At 42.1% G+C, this 18,512-nt stretch overlaps 2 protein-coding genes across 2 annotated transcripts; one reads left to right on the top strand and one right to left on the bottom strand.

Annotated features, from left to right (window-relative positions):
* Positions 1 to 499: 499 nt before the first annotated feature.
* On the bottom strand, positions 500 to 12,492 carry sort1b (sortilin 1b). The gene is made up of 20 exons (XM_067239229.1): positions 11,914 to 12,492; positions 9,780 to 9,839; positions 9,390 to 9,463; positions 9,196 to 9,298; positions 8,734 to 8,895; positions 8,370 to 8,443; positions 6,716 to 6,765; positions 6,459 to 6,586; positions 6,020 to 6,164; positions 5,685 to 5,840; positions 4,575 to 4,681; positions 4,011 to 4,113; positions 3,605 to 3,776; positions 3,196 to 3,386; positions 2,543 to 2,732; positions 2,222 to 2,338; positions 1,779 to 1,887; positions 1,442 to 1,554; positions 881 to 1,010; positions 500 to 749 (listed from the first exon to the last, which is right to left on the bottom strand). The coding sequence occupies exons 1-20, from the start codon at positions 12,175 to 12,177 to the stop codon at positions 735 to 737; spliced, it is 2,463 nt and encodes an 820-aa protein (XP_067095330.1). The 5' UTR covers positions 12,178 to 12,492; the 3' UTR covers positions 500 to 734.
* A 2,836-nt stretch (positions 12,493 to 15,328) lies between these two features.
* On the top strand, positions 15,329 to 17,858 carry sypl2b (synaptophysin-like 2b). The gene is made up of 6 exons (XM_067240000.1): positions 15,329 to 15,404; positions 15,550 to 15,624; positions 16,549 to 16,670; positions 16,783 to 16,984; positions 17,216 to 17,407; positions 17,544 to 17,858. The coding sequence occupies exons 1-6, from the start codon at positions 15,387 to 15,389 to the stop codon at positions 17,664 to 17,666; spliced, it is 732 nt and encodes a 243-aa protein (XP_067096101.1). The 5' UTR covers positions 15,329 to 15,386; the 3' UTR covers positions 17,667 to 17,858.
* Positions 17,859 to 18,512: the final 654 nt, after the last annotated feature.

Genomic DNA, 18,512 nt, shown 5'->3' with positions numbered 1-18,512 from the left:
ATTTTTAAATGTAGGCAAATACTTAACGAGAGTTTCATGTTTGGAACTCAGTGGCTCAGCTGATACAACTTGTCAAGCCACAACAACCTACAGCAGTTATAATTACAGATTACAGAAGTCAAACACAGATGTTTATGTACAAGTGCAGAGGCTAAAGAGAACTAAATAACAAAGCGGGTGCAAAAACCTTCCCACTTGATGGGAGAGGGGTGACCCGTAAGCAATTATTGTTTGTTAATGCTCTTGATCTGTTACTATTTACCCCAGTTTAATGTGCTACCCTGATTTTGGGTTGGTCAACCAAACAACTCATTTTAATTCAGTAGTAGTAACGCCCTTGCCTTGTTTGGGGTGTCTTGGTATCAAGGCATTCACAAAAATATTTAGGAGCATTTGTAAAAAATAAATAAACAAACTGTGGGATGGCATCTTTCACTGAAAATGTAAGTAACAGAGTAAGGAAAAAAGGATATTCCTATTATCCAGGGGCTCTCCACCCCCCCCCCCCCCCCTGGTTCTGTGGTCCTCAACACTGAGACTCAGAAAGCTTCTATACATTCATTAGACACCTCACTGATGAGAGCAGGGTGACCTACGGCTCTCCAACAGGTGCTGGAGGTCAGAGGTCACAGCGGAGAGAGGAAGCAGGAAGTAGCAAGATAGAGACAAGGTAGCAGCCAGCCACAGGGTGGGCTGGAGTCCAGTTTCCTCCATAACGCCGCAGGTTCTATCAGCTATTCTAGAAGGTCCTGAAAACAAACAATGTTCTTATTGACCTGCTGTTTTCAGACAGATAACAGCATCAACTGAAACGCCCATTAGGTCTTTAAGCATGTGTCTATAAGGGTGTGTGTGTGTGTGTGTGTGTGTGTGTACAAACCTCATCTGAGTCGTCATGGAATTCTATCTTGCCGTTGGGAGTGTGGGTGGTTTCCAGTGGTTCGTCCTCTCCCTCAATGCCGTTAGCCTCGGCGTGTTGCTGCAGCACTGAGTACCTGTGAACCAGGAACCTGCAAGAGCCAGACAACCCATGTACGAAACCTGGTTAGTGCTGTGTGTGTGTGTGTGTGTATCATTGTGCCATGTGGCTGTACTCCAATGTGTGTATGTGTGTTTGTGTACAAGAAGAAATGAAAGTGCTCCTTTCTAAAACGCACACAGCTACAAAACAATTTTGACAGTCTACAACAGTTGGGTCTCCATGTACTAATAAAAGATATATATTTACATTTTACATTTTAGTCATTTAGCAGACGCTCTTATCCAGAGCGACTTACAGTAAGTACAGGGACATTCCCCCCGAGGCAAGTAGGGTGAAGTGCCTTGCCCAAGGACACAACGTCAGTTTGCATGACCGGGAATCGAACTGGCAACCTTTGGATTACCAGCCCGATTCCCTCACCGCTCAGCCACCTGACTCTATATACAAATATGATCTTACCGTCCACCGCAGACATACTTCTTGACGAAGAGGACCCCTGCTACAGTACCGAGCAGCATGATGATAATGACCGTCACCACGATAGGCACAGAGCTGGAGGTATGGACCTTTGTCTGAAGATCCAGAGAGCCATAGTGAGGGAAGGAATTGATAGATACAATAGAAATAACCAAAATGGGGGGGTTGCGTACGTATACGATGAGAACATTATCCCTCACTCAGACATGTACTGTATGCCCATTCAATCATGTTCTACCTGCTTTGACTCATGCAGAAGTTCTACATGCAGTACAAAGTTGATTTACTGACAACAGTGGTGTCTGATGGCAGGACTCACCAGGAGTTGTGGACCGAGCAGGTCGCTGACACACCTCTGTCTCAGGTCAATCTCCTTGCGCTCAGGCATATTTCCTCCCTGACACTTGTCCCCTGGGATTTTCCTATAACTAAGGAGTGGACAAGGGAGAGACATGTGAATAGTTCCATTAAAATGTTTTTAAGATTGTTGTTTGAACAGTCTCTCTTAAGCAGTGTTTTGTACACGCAACCCGTTAACTTTATTTGCAATTAAAAATTAAAAATGAAAGCATACTGAACAGTAATTAGTCAGGGATGATGATGAAATTATCATAATGCTACGATAACGTGTTCATTTGGCAGAAACATTTATCCAAAGCGGCACACGGAAATTTCGAACCATGACCTCTTCTAACGTGCAGTCAAATGCTCTAACCACTGAGCTGTACTCATCCCCAGAGGTATGCTGGTGGTTTGTCTTACCCGCTGGTCTGCAGCTGCTCCTCCCTGCCTTGCAGGCAGAACTCCAGGACCTGGCCCTTCAGGTCCGGCTGCTCCACACACACGGAGCTGTTCTCTTTGCGGTAGTACCCAAAGTCACTGCAAGGGGGCAGAGTGGAGCGCGATCAGACAAAGCTTCAGGAACACGCTCTATCCAGGGAACTGGGACAGTAACATCCTGTCAACAGTAGGGGATTTTTACCCTGAACTTTTTCATCAGGGGTAAATCTGTTGCCGTGTGCTATGGTAAAGAGTCAACAGATGTTCTATGGACAATGGAGGGGTGGTGGTGGTGGTTCTCACCAAAGGAAGTCGTCCAGAGTGCAGGGGCAGGGGGTGGGCTCCTTATTGACCATGTAGTCTCGTCCGTTCCAGCACACAGAGTCCTTCCTCAAACGCAAGAAGCGCTCCTTGTAACCGAGCATGCATCCGTCGTTAGGGTCGCTGATGTCATCAGAGTGTGCCAGCCACTGTACGTAGTCATTGTCCCCGCCTGAAATGAAGTGAATATATAATACATACATAAATACATAAAATACCACCGTTATATTAACTTATAGTTCTCGTCAAACAACTTTCCAAGCGTAATGAAGCATGCGACCTAGAATGTGCCTGCAAAACCAGTGCATAGGGAACAGTATATCACACTAGCCAATGAATAACAACCTCAAAGCCATCTCTAATGACTAGTGAGAGTTTCCTGTGGTTGTGTTTTGGTACGATATACATTTAGTCATTTACATTTAGTCATTTAGCAGACGGTCTTATCCAGAGTGACTTACAGTAAGTACAGGGACATTCCCCGAGGCAAGTAGGGTGAAGTGCCTTGCCCAAGGACACGTCACATGGCACGTCCGGGAGTCAAACCGGCAACCTTTAGATTAATAGCCCGATATCCTAACCGCTCAGCCATCTGACCCCCATATATAAGCGCTGTAACTTCCTGTGTCACTCACAGTCCCTGGTAAGCAGCTCCCTGAAGTCGATGGTGAAAGAGATCCAGTACTGGCTGATGATGGTGTCCCTGTAGCCCCAGACGCTGACGTTCATGGAGCGTGCGCCAGGCTCCGAGGCCAGGCCTGTGAAGTGGATGGGCTCGTCGGTGAAGTTATACACTCGCCAGCACTGGCCCTCGTCCGTAGAAAACCTACCCAGAAACAGGACGTTGAAAAAAAAAAAAATGAAAAAGAGGGTTACTGTATGTTTTTCTTTTATTTATGTCAATGAAAATGGCATGATTCTTTAGGTGTTCTAAACCTTTTTTATAGGATCTGTGCCAGCCCAAAATACACACATCGTTTTTCATTTGATAACAAACGTCTGTATCAACCAAACACAGACCCCAGGTGACCTCCATTCTCTCACTTGATCTGGTGAACAGGCTCAGTGTTGCTGTGCTCCACAGCCACCAACAGACCCCCCGAGTCCAAGATGGCGTAATGGTGGGGGCCCCTCAGGGCCTTCAGCCAGGAGTAGCCCCCATCGTCAGACACGTACACGTCTGGAACCAGCACAGAGAGGGCGTCGCCAACGCTTCCTGTAGGCGTGGCAACAAAGGGTAGAGACAGCAACAGTGGGACGGTTAGATAGCCGTGGCCATAAACCCATAAGTTGAAAGGCAGTATCATTTCAGAGATGGTCCGAAAGCATTCCTGGTCTAGGATAAGTTATCAACAAGGATATCTTGCACGTCGTGAACCAAAATACCAAAGCTGTTCTGGTCAATTCCATGTAGTTAAGCTCTTACATTGACATTAGAGTGGAACCGTACCATGAGCTAGGATGAGGCCCACAGCATTGGGCTCCGTCAGAGGAAGCATTGGGATGTTCAGCCCCGTTCCTGTGCTGTAAGCAGCATGGATGTGGAGACTGCACTGCAGAGACAAACCCAGAAGGAGGCGTTAGAGACCTAACAAGCAAAATATCTGCATTTGTTTATTAGTTGGTTGCACGTCAGAACAAGTGGGACACAATGCCATCACATGATTGCACACTAATGGTTCCATAACAGCTTATTCCCCAGGCGATGTGCATACTAAATGAGTCCTGACTACACACCCCACACTGGCAAATGGCAATAAACTTCAACTTCAGACCACATGAATCTCACGCAATGTAAATGTGAAATACATCGACCTAGATATAATCTCATAATTATCATAACGAGTGCCAATTTTATGTCTGACTTATACATTTTAACGACACTATGACATTGTTGCCATCGATTGATCTTTTATTTCGTCAAGTCTCTGTTTGTTCTAGCATCCTTATGCAAGACTCTCCTCATAACCCAAACTTCTCTAAGGCCCGCACCTCCACATGGTTCAATATTTACCTTCTCTGGGTCTTTGGCTGTGGAGTCACATATACTGTTGGCTGGTTTCTGTACGGGTAGCCACTCCCCTCCCTGGTCAAAGGATACCACTGTCTGAGCCGAGTTATCTAGAAGAACAAGCAGAACCACTTTAAATGTGTACACACCCTTCGTCTCAGGGTGCACAGCTGATGAAATATTGACACGACAGGCCTCAAGTCTGAAACTAATGTTACTAACACGGTCCCATCTAGTTTTTGTGGGTGTTTGAAAGAGAGAAAATTAGCATGTGTAAGTAAGTGCGAGAGATAGAGAAAGAAAGAACGAGAGAGAGAGAGAGAGAGAGAGAGAGAGAGAGAGAGAGAGAGAGAGAGAGAGAGAGAGAGAGAGAGAGAGAGAGAGAGAGACAGAGAGACAAGATACAAGCAGATGAGGTGTGTGTTTCCCTTTCCACCAATGTGAACCTAGTACTGGTTCTGGTTGGTTCAACCTTCTAAGAACTGTTTTGTTTTTCCATGATTTCATCTTGTCATTGTGTATGTCTGTATAAGTCTCTGCTTTCCAAGAAACGGTAGGCGCAAGCAACATCTTTGGTTTGTTATTTGTTCGACTTTTCTGTCTAACAAAAACTAACCATAACAGAAGCCATCTTGCACTAGATTTGTTTAAATACATGCTTTGTTGTCAAAGCTCCCTCGAGTTTATTTTGTATTTCAGCCGAGGACCACAGTGCAAAGAGACAGTTTGTCTCCTGTTCAGATCACTGTTTAGATTTGACGTCCAAGCTGTTGCTTAAGCCAAAGTAGAAGCACAATCAATGTTCGTTTTTCCGCTGAAGCTCTGCGGTGGTCACAAGTTCAGTTGGTTACAATAATTCCATCCCGAGCCCACGTAAGTGGTACAGTTCTAGAGCAGCTAAGTGCTGATGCAGCTCTGGAACAAGTTTTCCTAGTTGGGAGCCAGCTCCTTTACTGTTGAAACACAAAGAACTGGTTTGGGCCCTAAGAGTGCCTTGGTGGAAAAGGGGTATGTGTGTTTGACTCGGGGAGGGGGGAAGTTGAAGAACTCCAGAAAAATCAAGTATGTGAAGAAGTGCTTACGCATGATGTGTGTCCACGTATGTCTACATACCCTCAGCAAGGACACTGGTGATGAACACCCCACGCAGGGAGGTGACATTTACAAAGTCTGTGTCACCCCCTGTGGTGGTATAGAGATGTCGTTCCAGAGACTTGGAGTAAACCGTGCCACGATCGTCAGACACGTAGATGGTTCCAATTCCTGTGTCTGATATGGACATTACTTTAAAATACCATTCCATGGAATGAAATTGCAATACAACACAAAGCTGCAGAGAAACAGGCACACAGGAAATGCATTGCAAAGGTCTAACACAATGGGGAAACCAATACATAATAGGGGCTTGTAAGGTCCAGACAGTTAGGTTTGTTGGTACACCGACTTACCCCCTGGATCATCCACATGCATGAACACCATGTCATCATTCGCTGCCAGGATGGAGTAGAACTGCTCGTGACCAACGGCGGGCAGCTGGGCCATATTCCACACTTCCCCCTGGTCCACTGACACATGGATCATCCTCAATGTTTCCTGGGAGGGGGGGGGGGATACAGAGAGAAAGAGAGAGACCCACCATCAACCAAAGCTTCCAGGTCACCAGGTCACAGAAAACAAACAAAGAAACAAAGTAAACTGTAGATGTACAAACAAGATACTAATGATTAGGGAACACCCCTCACACACACACACAATGAATACACCAGAACGTTTAAAAACAAATACTCACACCCATACCCCTCACACACCCAATCATTCCAGAGAACCACAGTGAAACACTATCTGTCAGGCCTGATAGATAGTTGACACCACTTCAGCTGTACCAACCTTGCCGGTCATTACTGAGGCGAAGAGAAAACGTCCACCAAGGCCAAAAGAGAAGATCTTACTGGCAACTGTCTTGATGTTTTTCCCATAGTCTGATGTCTTCCTCAAATCTAGCATCCCCCTGTCATCTGGAAGAAGAAAAAAAACACATACATTTAAACCATATCTTGATTTTTTACTTCTTAATACTAATAAAATAATGTTTGTTTCATTTATAACATTCTACTGTACTCTGTCCATGAATGTATGTCGCTTACTGCAAGATCCATTCAAGTTGGTTGTAAAGAAAATTGCGTTGTCCATCCCCCTGTGAAATCAAATGTAAGTGACAGACAGGTCAGAAAAGTTTTCCCCAGCATATCAGCACACAAGACATTTACAAGACATTGTAAATATTGTTACAGTACTCTACAACTACACATTGTTCATCAGTTGACAGTCAGAAATGAATATACAGAACTTGGACAATATGAGCTTGTGTGGATGATATTAGGAATAAACAGAGCTGTCAGCTATGACCACACAAAGCACTTGATCTACCCTGGCCACATGCTGAACTGTTCTGGTACGAGCTTAACTTGCCCAAGACACCATAAAGGAGGAATGTATTGATGCTTCATTGCTCAGTTGCATGGAAACTGCAGCAGGACAAACACTGCAATGTCTTCCTGTTTACCTACAGTAGAAGCAGCCTGGTGACTAGCATTGGCACTCTCATGCAAATAGTGTGGAATCACATGTCAATGGTTATAACGCACCCTCTGCATTTGGCCGCTAAGGCCCTGCCCTTCCTAAATATGTATTTTGCTTCGAGTGTTGTGTTTGACTTGACAGACTCTCCTGCTCTAGTTAGGCTTGACCTATTTTCTGTCATGGACTGTTTATATCAAGGTTAAGCCTCGTGGGATGAAGGTCTGTGTGTGTTGAGGAAGAAAAGAGAGTGTGATACTGTGAACAGCTCTCCTGTTAAACACCCTCTTGGTGCTGGAGAGTTGGTAGCCCTTGTTGAACAAACATTTACAAGTAACATAGCTAAAAAGAACAAGACAACTTCCAGATAAGGCCCCACTGATTGGCTAGTTAAAACACAGCCTGCTGCAAGGCAGTTTTATAGCTTACTTTTAGTACTGTAGGATGTACACTACCTCACAACAGAGGGGGGATGGGAGGTATTCCTTCCACATTGAGCTCAGACTAATGGAAGCTCATTCAAATTCTGAAACTAATTGTCCTCCCTGCCTGCAGGAGGTTGAGCCAGGCAAACATCATTCCATTGAATCCACCCCAAGTTACTATCCACCTTTAGTCAGGGACTTAGTGGGATGAAGTCCTTCCTCCACATAGCTCTCAAGAATAACTATGCTCATTATGGAGCCTGAGACCGGGTACGACCATAAGCTAACATGGTCCACTAATGAGACAGACTAGGGACGGACGTGTACCATTATTGGCTAGCTACTTCTTCCTGATACACACCTTATCTAAAGTTTGGGACTCTTAGGACAAAGCTTTATGTGTATTATCTGTGTGTGTGTGTGTGTGTGTGTGTGTGTGTGTGTGTTTCAGGGAAATGAGGAAGGTGTGGCTGTGTTCCTGTGCATTGTTCCTCTGCATAGGCACTCTCTTGGTTATGGAGATTTGGTGAATCTGTGTGTCTCTAACCCATTATGAGGAGGTAACAATAAACATAACACATTAAGCCTGTGTCCCGAATACATAAAGGGCCAGCTCCTGGATTGTATTGCACCTTGGCTCAGGCCTCTACTCTCTATTTCAGGTGTTTTGTAGTCCAGACTAGAATGTAAGGATGGAAGAAATGGAGCTTGATCTTTGGCTCCAAACACTCCCAACTTTCTGAATGGAGTAAGAGATAGTGTTGGCAGGTGCACTTTGGGAATTGAAGTTTCTTACCATTTCACCAGACACACCATGCCATGGAGCTTCTTCCAGTTCTCCCCAAAGTCCTCTGATAGCCACAGCTCATTCTGAAGCACAAAAAGCACAAAATGGATTCCAACAACACTACACAGGTACTCTGCATATACTGAATAGTGTAGCTATCCACCTCCGTTTAACGTTATCTAGTCTTTGACTAAAATATTTGTAGTACATTCTATTACTTGAGTCATGTACAATCTTTATAAAGACATGTCAGGAAGAGAATATATATATATTTAAAGTTAGATTTGCCAATAGTTGTAATATAATACATTTCTACTTGCTCTTCAATGGTTTCCACTATGTAACCCCTACAAACACACACACACACACTTACAACACTGCTGATGGCCATAAGGACATTGGAATCGTGGGGGTTGTAGGTGATCTGCATCAGGGGGGTGAAGGGAAGGTCAAGGTGGCTGAAACTCTTCCCAAAGTCCTTGGAGACAAAGATACGTGAGCCCTTGCCTCCAGACACCTGGCCTGTTAGGATAACCTGAGGGACAGAGAACATGCAGACCAAATACTGATTAGATATTAGGGGTGTAGTGGTACATGTATTTGTACCACAAATTCACGGTACGGACGTCACGGTTTGGTATCGAACCATGACACCAAAACCATGGTACATACCGAACAGTGACTTCTGTGTACAGTTACACCCCTATTAGATATCCTGCATGGTAGGTCTGCTTGGGTTCCAATAGATTTCACATTTAAACCAAACATACTATACAAACTGACCAAGTAACGAAACAATCCCTTCTCAACTTAAGAAAATACAAAAAAGACTTACCTTCCCAGAGTTCTCCGGACCAATGGCAATTCCTAACTCAGTGCGGATGAAGGTGTTGTTGATGAGGCTGGTGACATCCTGGAACGACTTTCCATAGTTCCCACTGATAGACAGAAGAAGAGTTCAGCCTGTCAGTAACATCCTCTAATCTCTAAGTGCGGGTATTGACACTGAAAGTATACCTCTTCTCCTACCTTCGATAAAGTTTAGACTGGCCAAATCTTAACAAGAAGAATGGCACCTGAAATGTTGTCAAAACCAAGATGACCTGTGGGGAACAAAAACATTCCTTTTAAGATATAGAGCTCTTATCTTAAGGTGTGTGAGACCCAGCTTTCAGCAAGCTTTCTCTGGTCTCAACCACAGGGATAAACACAGGCCCCTTCACAGGGAGGTGGAATGTGAGATTCACAAGAATCACCATCAAATACCAGCTGCTGAGTAATCTTGACAGGTTTGTCCAGTCATCATATCACAGCTGATTAATATTATTGGAGGGGTGGTATGACACTTGTCTGACAGGAAACCGATTCCTGCTGATGTTGACAGCAGACCCAGAATCAGTAACAAGAGCTTGCACTCACCCCTGTACCATCTCCCACCCAGGCCAGCGACACAGAGCCACTCAGGTCATTGAAGGTGTACTGAAAAGACATAGCATGTGAGGTTAACAGGTAGTACAGGTGTATCAGGGGCAGGTTAAGGAACTAGTTGGATGAGTATTTGAGAGAGTAGTTCCTCAATGCGGTTGCATTTTTGTGAAACCATGTATTCCTTCTTCCTCCTTTTTCCAGTACATAACTCATATCCTGCATGGGTCAATGATTCATACTGAAACTTAGATTAGGCTAAACAAGCTTCTAAAAAATGTCATTTTAATCAAGTAGATCTTTTTGAATAGTGACCCAATTGTTGATTAATTCATGTAAATAGTGGTATGTAGCCATTCACAGTCAAAACATCTGAATGGGGTCAAATGAGAGCCAAACATGTATCAAACATAAGACCAAGCTGGAGAGAGGAAAGTTCAATGGGTTAGTTAGCATAGTACAAAATTAAACTCATTTACTGTCTCCTTCCACCATGTAATATCCCTCTCGTGCTCCCTGAATGGAAGTGAAGCACCACATCCACTAGGCCCCTGACATCTAGTAAAACTACATGTGACAAGATGTCGATCAAAATGCTTTCATTTCACTGGCCTGGCTGCTGCTGTTCCACTGAATAAAACACTTAAATCCCTAATCTCATCAAGCTACCCTCAGAGATTGTGTAACATCCAGTTGCCAGTGGTAAGGCTGAACCAAAACAGTAGTACAGTACTAAAACAGAACACACCAGCATGAGCCTCTTGGAATTCTGCTTTCAGCCTTAGATTACCTCGACCCTGCCTGCTAGGGTTCAAGGTCTGGGCAAGGCTGCTGTGCAAGTGTATCATGTGAGAATAGCTTTGGAAGACAAGCTTTGTAAGGTGTCTTGTAAAGTATTTGTATTTCTGGAACAGGATACGTGCTGTATTTGGTTTAATTCTGAGAATTAAAAGCTGGCTTCCCAAACAATGTATTTCTGTACTGACTCTTGTGGTCATGGTTGGTTCTTGCTTCATTTGTGCTATTTAAGTCTTACTATGAAGATGGCTGCTACCTGGCAGATGTTACAAAATAGCTTTCTTCCTTGTATTTCAGACAGAAAATGTACCTAGATTGCCTAGCCAAAAGTAAATACAACTGGTCATAAAGCCCTCCTAAATAGCTCTTACACATTAACTTTATGGCACTTTATTTAACATTACTATTGTTGCACTACCTCCATTCTTATGTTTGCTCATACTGGTACTATCTGTCCTTGTATTATTTTTCTGTTTTGTCTTGTTGTTCTGTTTGTGATGCTATAGCCTGCATGGAGAATACCAAATCAAATTCCTAGTATCTGTATACATGGCGAAATAAAGTTGAATTGAAAGAGAGGATTTATTGTCTGACAAGATTTTACTTGAAACAAGGATATATTTTTGGAAAACTGGCATGGTTTATCATGTGCTGAATTTTTTTTAAACTATTCATGAGGTGATGCCAAATTTAGGCACTTTCAAATTTGACAAGGTATTTGCAGAAAACAACCCTCAAGACAGCCAAGTGGTTTAAATATCTTTCGTTTTCATCTGCCAAGCACATACATCACGCTGTGTTTTTTCATAACTAGCTTTATCATGCCCATAGGTCAGAGCCATTAGTGGAAAATTTGAGAGGTGTAACTGAGACACACACGTATGTGTTTACAGTCAGCTCCTCTGGCCTTGAATAGGGAATTAGATGACATGTTGTAAGGCTGTGTTAGAAGGCCTGATCAAAATACTATTTGTTCAGGAAAGTACCTTCAATCAATAGATTATCCCTATGATGAACTATGACAGTTTTGATAAATTAAGAGTATCGTTACTTCTTGTACTCTCGCTCTTTGAGTACAGTTTATCTGTCAACAGAAAGTTGGAGAAAAGGCTCAATCAACGCGTGCTGCTGTCGTCTTCCGTCAAGTTTCCTGCTTAAGGAAGACTGTCCTAAAATCACATCTATCCCATGGCCTACAGTCTAGTCCTGTAGTCACAATGTAGAATAAGATATTTACTGAATGTACATTTTCTCATCTTCATTCACATAATGTTGTGTCAAAACAGTTGCACATTTACACATAATAACCGGACCTGAGAGGTAAACTTACGCTGTGGGTATTTTCAGACAACTTGGTGTCGTATCCTTGAAGAGCTTTACAGGTGCTTCCTTGGTCTGTGCTTCTTCTACTTCTCATGTGCTTTGCTGGGGCAAGCCATGCAGGAACCGATCTCTTTTCAATATATGACCCTTTATCTAGACTAGGACTCTTTGTAAAAACTGTTTGCCCATTGTATGCGGTTCTCCGTGAAATGTCTAAACCAAACGACACATTAAACAGAAGAAGTAAAACACAGTGCACAAGGATTCCCATCCTCGCCGTGCACTAAATCCAGATTGTTGTAATTTTTGTTCGTTCTACTGTTGGAGAGGAATTGACGTTCGCTCCTGCGCGACCACGGATGACATCAACAAAACAGTAGTCCTGACAGCGAGTGTTGCGGTCTTTGTATTCACGGCGGTCATAGACGTTTCGAGGCGGTGCGCTCCGAAGATCAGCGGGCAGTCCTTTTCCTGCTGCAATGCGAAAAAATGTATATATCTCAATGAAAAAAAGTCATAGGTGCAAACAATTGGTTATTACACTTTTGCTTCTACTGCTCACTGTACAACTCCCAGTGCATAACGATTCAATATAGCATAGATAAAGAAGCGTCAAATTCTTTGTGGGACATAGCCTGCTACACCTTTGCACATTCACTACTGAGATTGGCTAATCCTGCGTTTGACGCTAGATTTAAATCATCTGATTGGTTGAAATCCATGCGGGCATACTAGTACTATTGCTTTTCAGCTGTCAAACCATTGTCAAGCTTGGTTGGTGGCACAAAATAACAGTATGACCTAATTATAAGATTATGGTCAACTAAAACTCATGTGTTCACTACATAATTATTATTGTCAAGAATACTTGCGGTCAGTATTACATTTACAAAACTATTAGTCATTACTCAAAACTGTATGATTTTACCCAACACATATTTCCCTAAATGTAATGTCTAAAATATGCACAGTTGATCTGACTGTAAATTCAGTTACTAACCTTGAAGGTAAAAAAATACCAGAAGAATTAACAAGAATAAACAAACACATGTTTAACACTTTCCAGAAAGGAATCAAAAGTGCGTATTAATCATTTCCAATATACATTTAGTGTACTGAGGTTTAGAAAAGGATTGAACATCTGGACTTCAGTGTTTTCTGGTAGGCAGGGCTGAGGGATTATCAGATCCATGTTAATCTAAAAGCAACCCTTCTAGAACAAGCTACATGTCTAGCATCAATCATTTTAGTTTACATGTGCACTTTACATTACAGTCTAATCGGATGTAAACTGGGTCGGCCTATTTGCCTTTTTTTTTTTTTTCATTCAATAATTTTGTAATATGTTATGTGTAATTTTCTATCTGGACCTTGAGTCTGCAAATAAAGTTATATATATATTCATTCTTTCTTCAAACGTAATCTTCACATTTAACTTTCCAAACTGCATACCACTGATGAAGATTTCACAATGAAGGAAACTACCTTATCACCTAACAAACCAACCTTTTTTCAGTTTACTTGGGTTGGGGGGCAGGATTTTTTAAATCAAGCAATCCTCATGTTTGTAAATTGAGTTGAATGAGAGTATAATTTGTGCACCACAGTCTCAAATGTGATGTCTTTACTTTGCAGGTTTGGTGAGTCAGATTCTCTTCCTGATTAGATTTTTTTGTGCATGTGATTGGACTTGAGCTAACCCATGATCGGTGGTCATGTGTGGTGTAGAGGAGGGGGAAAATGGCAGCCTTGGAATCTCATGTATACTGTGCTGTTTATTTACGGGATAAACTGGCTGGCTGCACCTACATCCCAAGAACATTTAAGCTACTGTCTCATCTACAGCTGGATTTATACTCCAACATTTCCACAACGGCCACATTCTGTCACATCACAGTCAAAACTATGATGGGAGAACACCACACCATTCACACTAGAATAAATAAAAATGGCTGACCGCTGAACATTCCCACCATATCCATGTTACGTTTAGTTTATATAAGTGTGTACGTTATTTTAATAAACTTTTAAACAACTATTCAGAATTGAGTTTAATCGCCAGTAATTGGTACAATGCACGTGGATATAAACTACAACAGTGTTGGAATACAGCATTCCTTCAATTTGGAAATGAGCGTTGCTACATTTGTCTAACTGTGCCCTTTAAAGTTCAGCAGCATGTGTCTGTGTATTCATTAATTTTCCCCCTGTCTCCATGCCCGGCAGCATTAAATCTAGTTACCAACTAGAAGCCTATTCCTCTACTAGAGAGCCAACTGGTATGTTGAGAAATGATCTCTGCAGTGCAGCATTCCTCCACAGGGACTGTACAACACAGGGACAGCCCCTCCCCCATAGCAGACCAGTCAACTATCAAAAGGTGGTGAACAAAGGCACTGTTATTCCTTCGAGATGTGCTCTGTGATATGGGGAAGACTGTGCTGTCTTCCCACAGATGCCTGCCTGTTCCCGGGTCTGACCACTTGGTGGGTTTCATCCAGTGAAGGATAGAGGATAGAAAGCAGGAGGGATCAATTTGTCCATGGCCTTAAAGATTCATAATACATCTGACAACTATGAGTTTATAAGGTTGATAGATATACCATGGACACTGTAAGAACAGGTTATATTGAAGGGATCAAATTACTAGGCATGGCAAAGAGCCTTTTGAGAGCCAATTTAATCAAACTCACTGCAATATGAAGGAATAGCGACCTCTTGTGAAGGACACATTGGCCTATAATTCCATTACAAGAAAAATGAATGTATTTCACTAACAACAATTGACTCAACATTGTCCTATAGCCTAATTAGGCCTACAATGTAAAATGTTTTTTTTTTCTGAAACACGATCGAACTGATCTAATGATAGTATATGGTTTCAGTGAATAATGTTTATAATATTTGCATTATTAGCAAGGCATGGGAAATGATTAAAGTCAATTAATTGACTGCATGTGAGTAGGTTATCTAAAGATCTTCGTTGGGAATTATTGATTAAAATAAGCCTACCTCCTGATACTCTCAAGACATGCTGTTTGTAATACCGGATGTGCAGCCTCCATATGTCGCCTCTAAAAAGTAACATTTCCAAACAAATATTTTAACCAAATAGCCTACACTTGAAATAAGTGTAGGCTACTTTACACGCACTTTGAAATAGTAGAATAAATTAACTTTCATCTAAATCAAATTTAAAGCGGGCAAATAACATAAGCTAATATTTGAGCATATTGGGTACCAATGCATGAAAAGAAAGGCGATACGTTTACTGGCACAACAGTTTGTTTTAATGATTCACTGTGGGGTTTAGTGGCTAGGTCTTTCCTTTAGGCATTCGCTCTCACTTTAAGAACGCGAGTGATCACGTGTACTATGAAACGCTACTAGTGGGGAGAAAGTTTTTACAAGGCTCTGACTTGTTCCAATTTACCGTTGCAAACAATTGCAAAGACACCTTACCAACTTTATAGAAACGCAATGGACGGGATTGCTCAGGTAGCCTGCAATAAAGTGATGTTGGGTCGGCTAAATTACATTTGAGAGGATCATTCAGATGCCAGAAACAACAGGAATTGCTGAAATTCGTGACAAAGTTGACCAAAAATAACCAGTCTGTACACATCTTTCTTTTTGCAACTAGAAAATGATGTCAGGATTCAGTCTTGACTTGGCACCACTGAAAGAGCCTTTGGCGTTTATTCGAGTCCTAGAATGGGTAAGTCTGTAATCTCTGTATGAATGGGTTTAATTTGCGGTAGAATTACGATATAGCTGTCATGCACATCTTCGTAGAAAATGTAAGCGAGATACCAGTTGAGTTAGTTAGCGTTATCACCTCACCCATGCGGTCAATCACAGTCAGCCTGAATCTTTAACGCTACATCTTTTTCGTGCTTAGTGAAAAGGCGTAGATAAATCATACTTTCTGACATGCAACATTACAAGGGACGTTTAAACTTGAGCTCTGTCCCTCAATCAACCTTCTTCACTGTAAATCCTTCTTTTTTTCTCTAAAATTAAGTAGAAACATAAGTTACCCTTCACTCTAATCATTCGGTAGAGTTAGGTTAGGGAACCGAATTCTTCGTTCATACAAGTCTTGTCAGGAAACTGAATAGCCTATGCTAAATGTCAATAATCAGTTAACTGCAAGGAACAGTAGTAGGTAGGATAGGATGTGTTAGAGGAAACACTCATGTATCATGTAATAGTGCTTTGGAGTGAAATAAGACAAGCTAATTTAGGTAATTAACTAGGCCTATACCTGTACAGTCTGACAGACTGTTTTCGAACTACAGTCTTGGAGTTATCAATCATTCTGTGTTCTTAATATGAATTCAAGTAGAGTGCATGGTATAACTTCCCAGTGCAGCATAGGGGGGGGGAAAGGAAGTTTGTGTGTGCATGTATGGCCACATGCATCTGTTGGCTTCAGTGTTCTTTCTGTTAGTGCGTGTTGGGGAGGGAGGAAATGTCACATAACCATGCTGCCCAGCAATACAAATTAGCACCTACATGGAACATGCTGACGAACATATGGCATTAGGCAGACACGATCTCTTGTATGCAAGGCATTCAAATGTCTGTCCTGGCTGTATTGTAACATTTGCACGTGTCCTTATTTTGGCTCTGGCTGCAGGTATTCTCTATATTTTCCTTTGCTACAACTGGGGGGTATTCTGGCTCTACCAGCATTAATGTTCAATGCCTAGGGACCACCATCAGCCAAGAAGTGTCAGCCATCTTTAGCTACCCCTTCAGGTATGTAGACACAAGTAAATACACATGGATTTAATTTGCAATGGTAAAGCACACCTGACTTCAATCATGTTTTATAGGTGAACTTATTGACGTGTTCCTTCTGTGTGCACAGGCTGATGGCACATTCATACCAAGTACCCAGCTGTAAGAACGCCACAGGTCCCTCTGAGCTGTTCTTGACCGGGGACCATTCGTCCTCAGCTGAGTTTTATGTGTGTGTTGGAGTCTTGGCCTTCCTCTACACCACTGCTAGCCTGGTCCTTCTCCTGGGGTACCAAAATATGTACAGAGAGAGCAGTCGTGGCCCCATTGTGGTGAGTTTTCTTTCAGGAATATGGGGTGTTTGTACTGCTGACGTGGTTTGTGTGTGTCATACTAGGAGATGAATAAACAAATATTCAACAAAACAAAAGAAAGAAGAAAAAAAACAGGACTAGAGTGTGTAAATATTAGATTCCTTCTTAACTTCTTAAGTCAACTTTCATGAATCTGACATTGAAGTCCTTGACTTCATTTGCCTGTTGCTGATCCTCTGCTGCCAACAGGATCTGCTGGTGACGGCAGCTTTTGCATTTCTGTGGCTGGTGTCCTCATCCGCCTGGGGAAAAGGCCTGACGGACGTCAAGTGGGCCACCAGCCCCTCGGTTCTCGTGAGCCTCATCCCTGTCTGCAAGGACATCAGTAACAAGTGCACACCAGGCGCAGTGCCTCACATGGGCCGCCTCAACTCCTCTGTGGTAGGCATCAGCAGAGTTAGCAGACCACCCAGTCCTGTTTGGGAATGTTTAATGAAAATACTTGCAAAAGTTGAACCGCTTCCTTTTAATGTAACCTACATAATGTTTTTTTAATATACATATTCTGTCATTACAGACCTTTGGATTTCTCAACCTCATACTGTGGGGAGGTAACTGCTGGTTCATATTTAAGGAAACTCCCTTCCACAAATCAGCCACTCCTCCTGCAGAAGTGGAGGAAGGAATGCGTCCGTCTTAACTAAATAACACTTATTTCAAATGTGTTTAAACATAACACTTGCTAAATTTGAAGGTAACATTTTACAGAAAGTGTCCAAAATGGTACGTTGAGTCAATTGTGGGTGCTGAACAAGTGCAGATATTGAGGTGTAGGCACCATCCGTAGGTCAAAACTAGTAGTCTTTAATTCATTTATTGCTTGAACTTTGCATGTTTCTCTTAATTTTTCATTAGATAACTGACAGATTTTCCTAATCGCATACAGTTTAACTCTTTCAAACTCAATGTTTGTTATATAAAAAATGTGGTTTATATTTCAATTTAAAATTGTTGAGTAATTGATGGGCAGTTCCTGGAAGTGAATGCCTTACTCCTGTCTTAGAAATGTAAATTAAGACACATTTCATTAGTAATAAGCCAGCGAACTCTAGTTCTGTTATTCATAGTATGGTATGCAATTAGTACAATATTACTCTTGTTACATAGTTTTTGAAATGCACATTCTTAAATTAACGTTATATATTTATTGTGTGTCCATCTCACCTACCATATTTTTTATAAGAGGGGAAGGCATGTTTCATGGTAATTAACGTCTTGTTATGCAATACTGTGCCATATTATATTTGTGTCCAATGACAGCCATGGAATCATACCATGATTTTGGCCAAAATGTCGAAAACTTTGTAGATTCCGGTAAAATAATCGTATTTTGCGATAGTACAAAAAGTCTGAAAGGAAAATATGTAATGTGGTGTCACATTCCAGTCTGTAAATCATTAAAGGGAATCGCTGGTTTACGTCCTTTTGCTCTGCATCACTGTACAAACATTGCAAAAGAATGTGTATTTTTCCCAGTGAGTGGAAA

Source organism: Osmerus mordax, chromosome 7, assembly GCF_038355195.1.
Source record: "Osmerus mordax isolate fOsmMor3 chromosome 7, fOsmMor3.pri, whole genome shotgun sequence".
Lineage (NCBI taxonomy): Eukaryota > Metazoa > Chordata > Actinopteri > Osmeriformes > Osmeridae > Osmerus > Osmerus mordax.
This window is presented reverse-complemented; position numbering and strand designations above follow the sequence as displayed.

What these genes read in the sequence shown, in the direction of transcription:
- sort1b (XM_067239229.1), bottom strand. Translation starts at nt 12,177, where the DNA reads ATGGGAATCCTTGTGCACTGTGTTTTACTTCTTCTGTTTAATGTGTCG. An exon ending in GCATGTGGATGATCCAGGGG is followed by an intron (nt 5,841 to 6,019) that starts GTAAGTCGGTGT and finishes TGTCCATATCAG; the next exon opens with ACACAGGAATTGGAACCATC. An exon ending in ACTCTGGACGACTTCCTTTG is followed by an intron (nt 2,339 to 2,542) that starts GTGAGAACCACC and finishes GCCCCCTTGCAG; the next exon opens with TGACTTTGGGTACTACCGCA.
- sypl2b (XM_067240000.1), top strand. An exon ending in TTATTCGAGTCCTAGAATGG is followed by an intron (nt 15,625 to 16,548) that starts GTAAGTCTGTAA and finishes CTCTGGCTGCAG; the next exon opens with GTATTCTCTATATTTTCCTT. An exon ending in GCAGTCGTGGCCCCATTGTG is followed by an intron (nt 16,985 to 17,215) that starts GTGAGTTTTCTT and finishes TGCTGCCAACAG; the next exon opens with GATCTGCTGGTGACGGCAGC.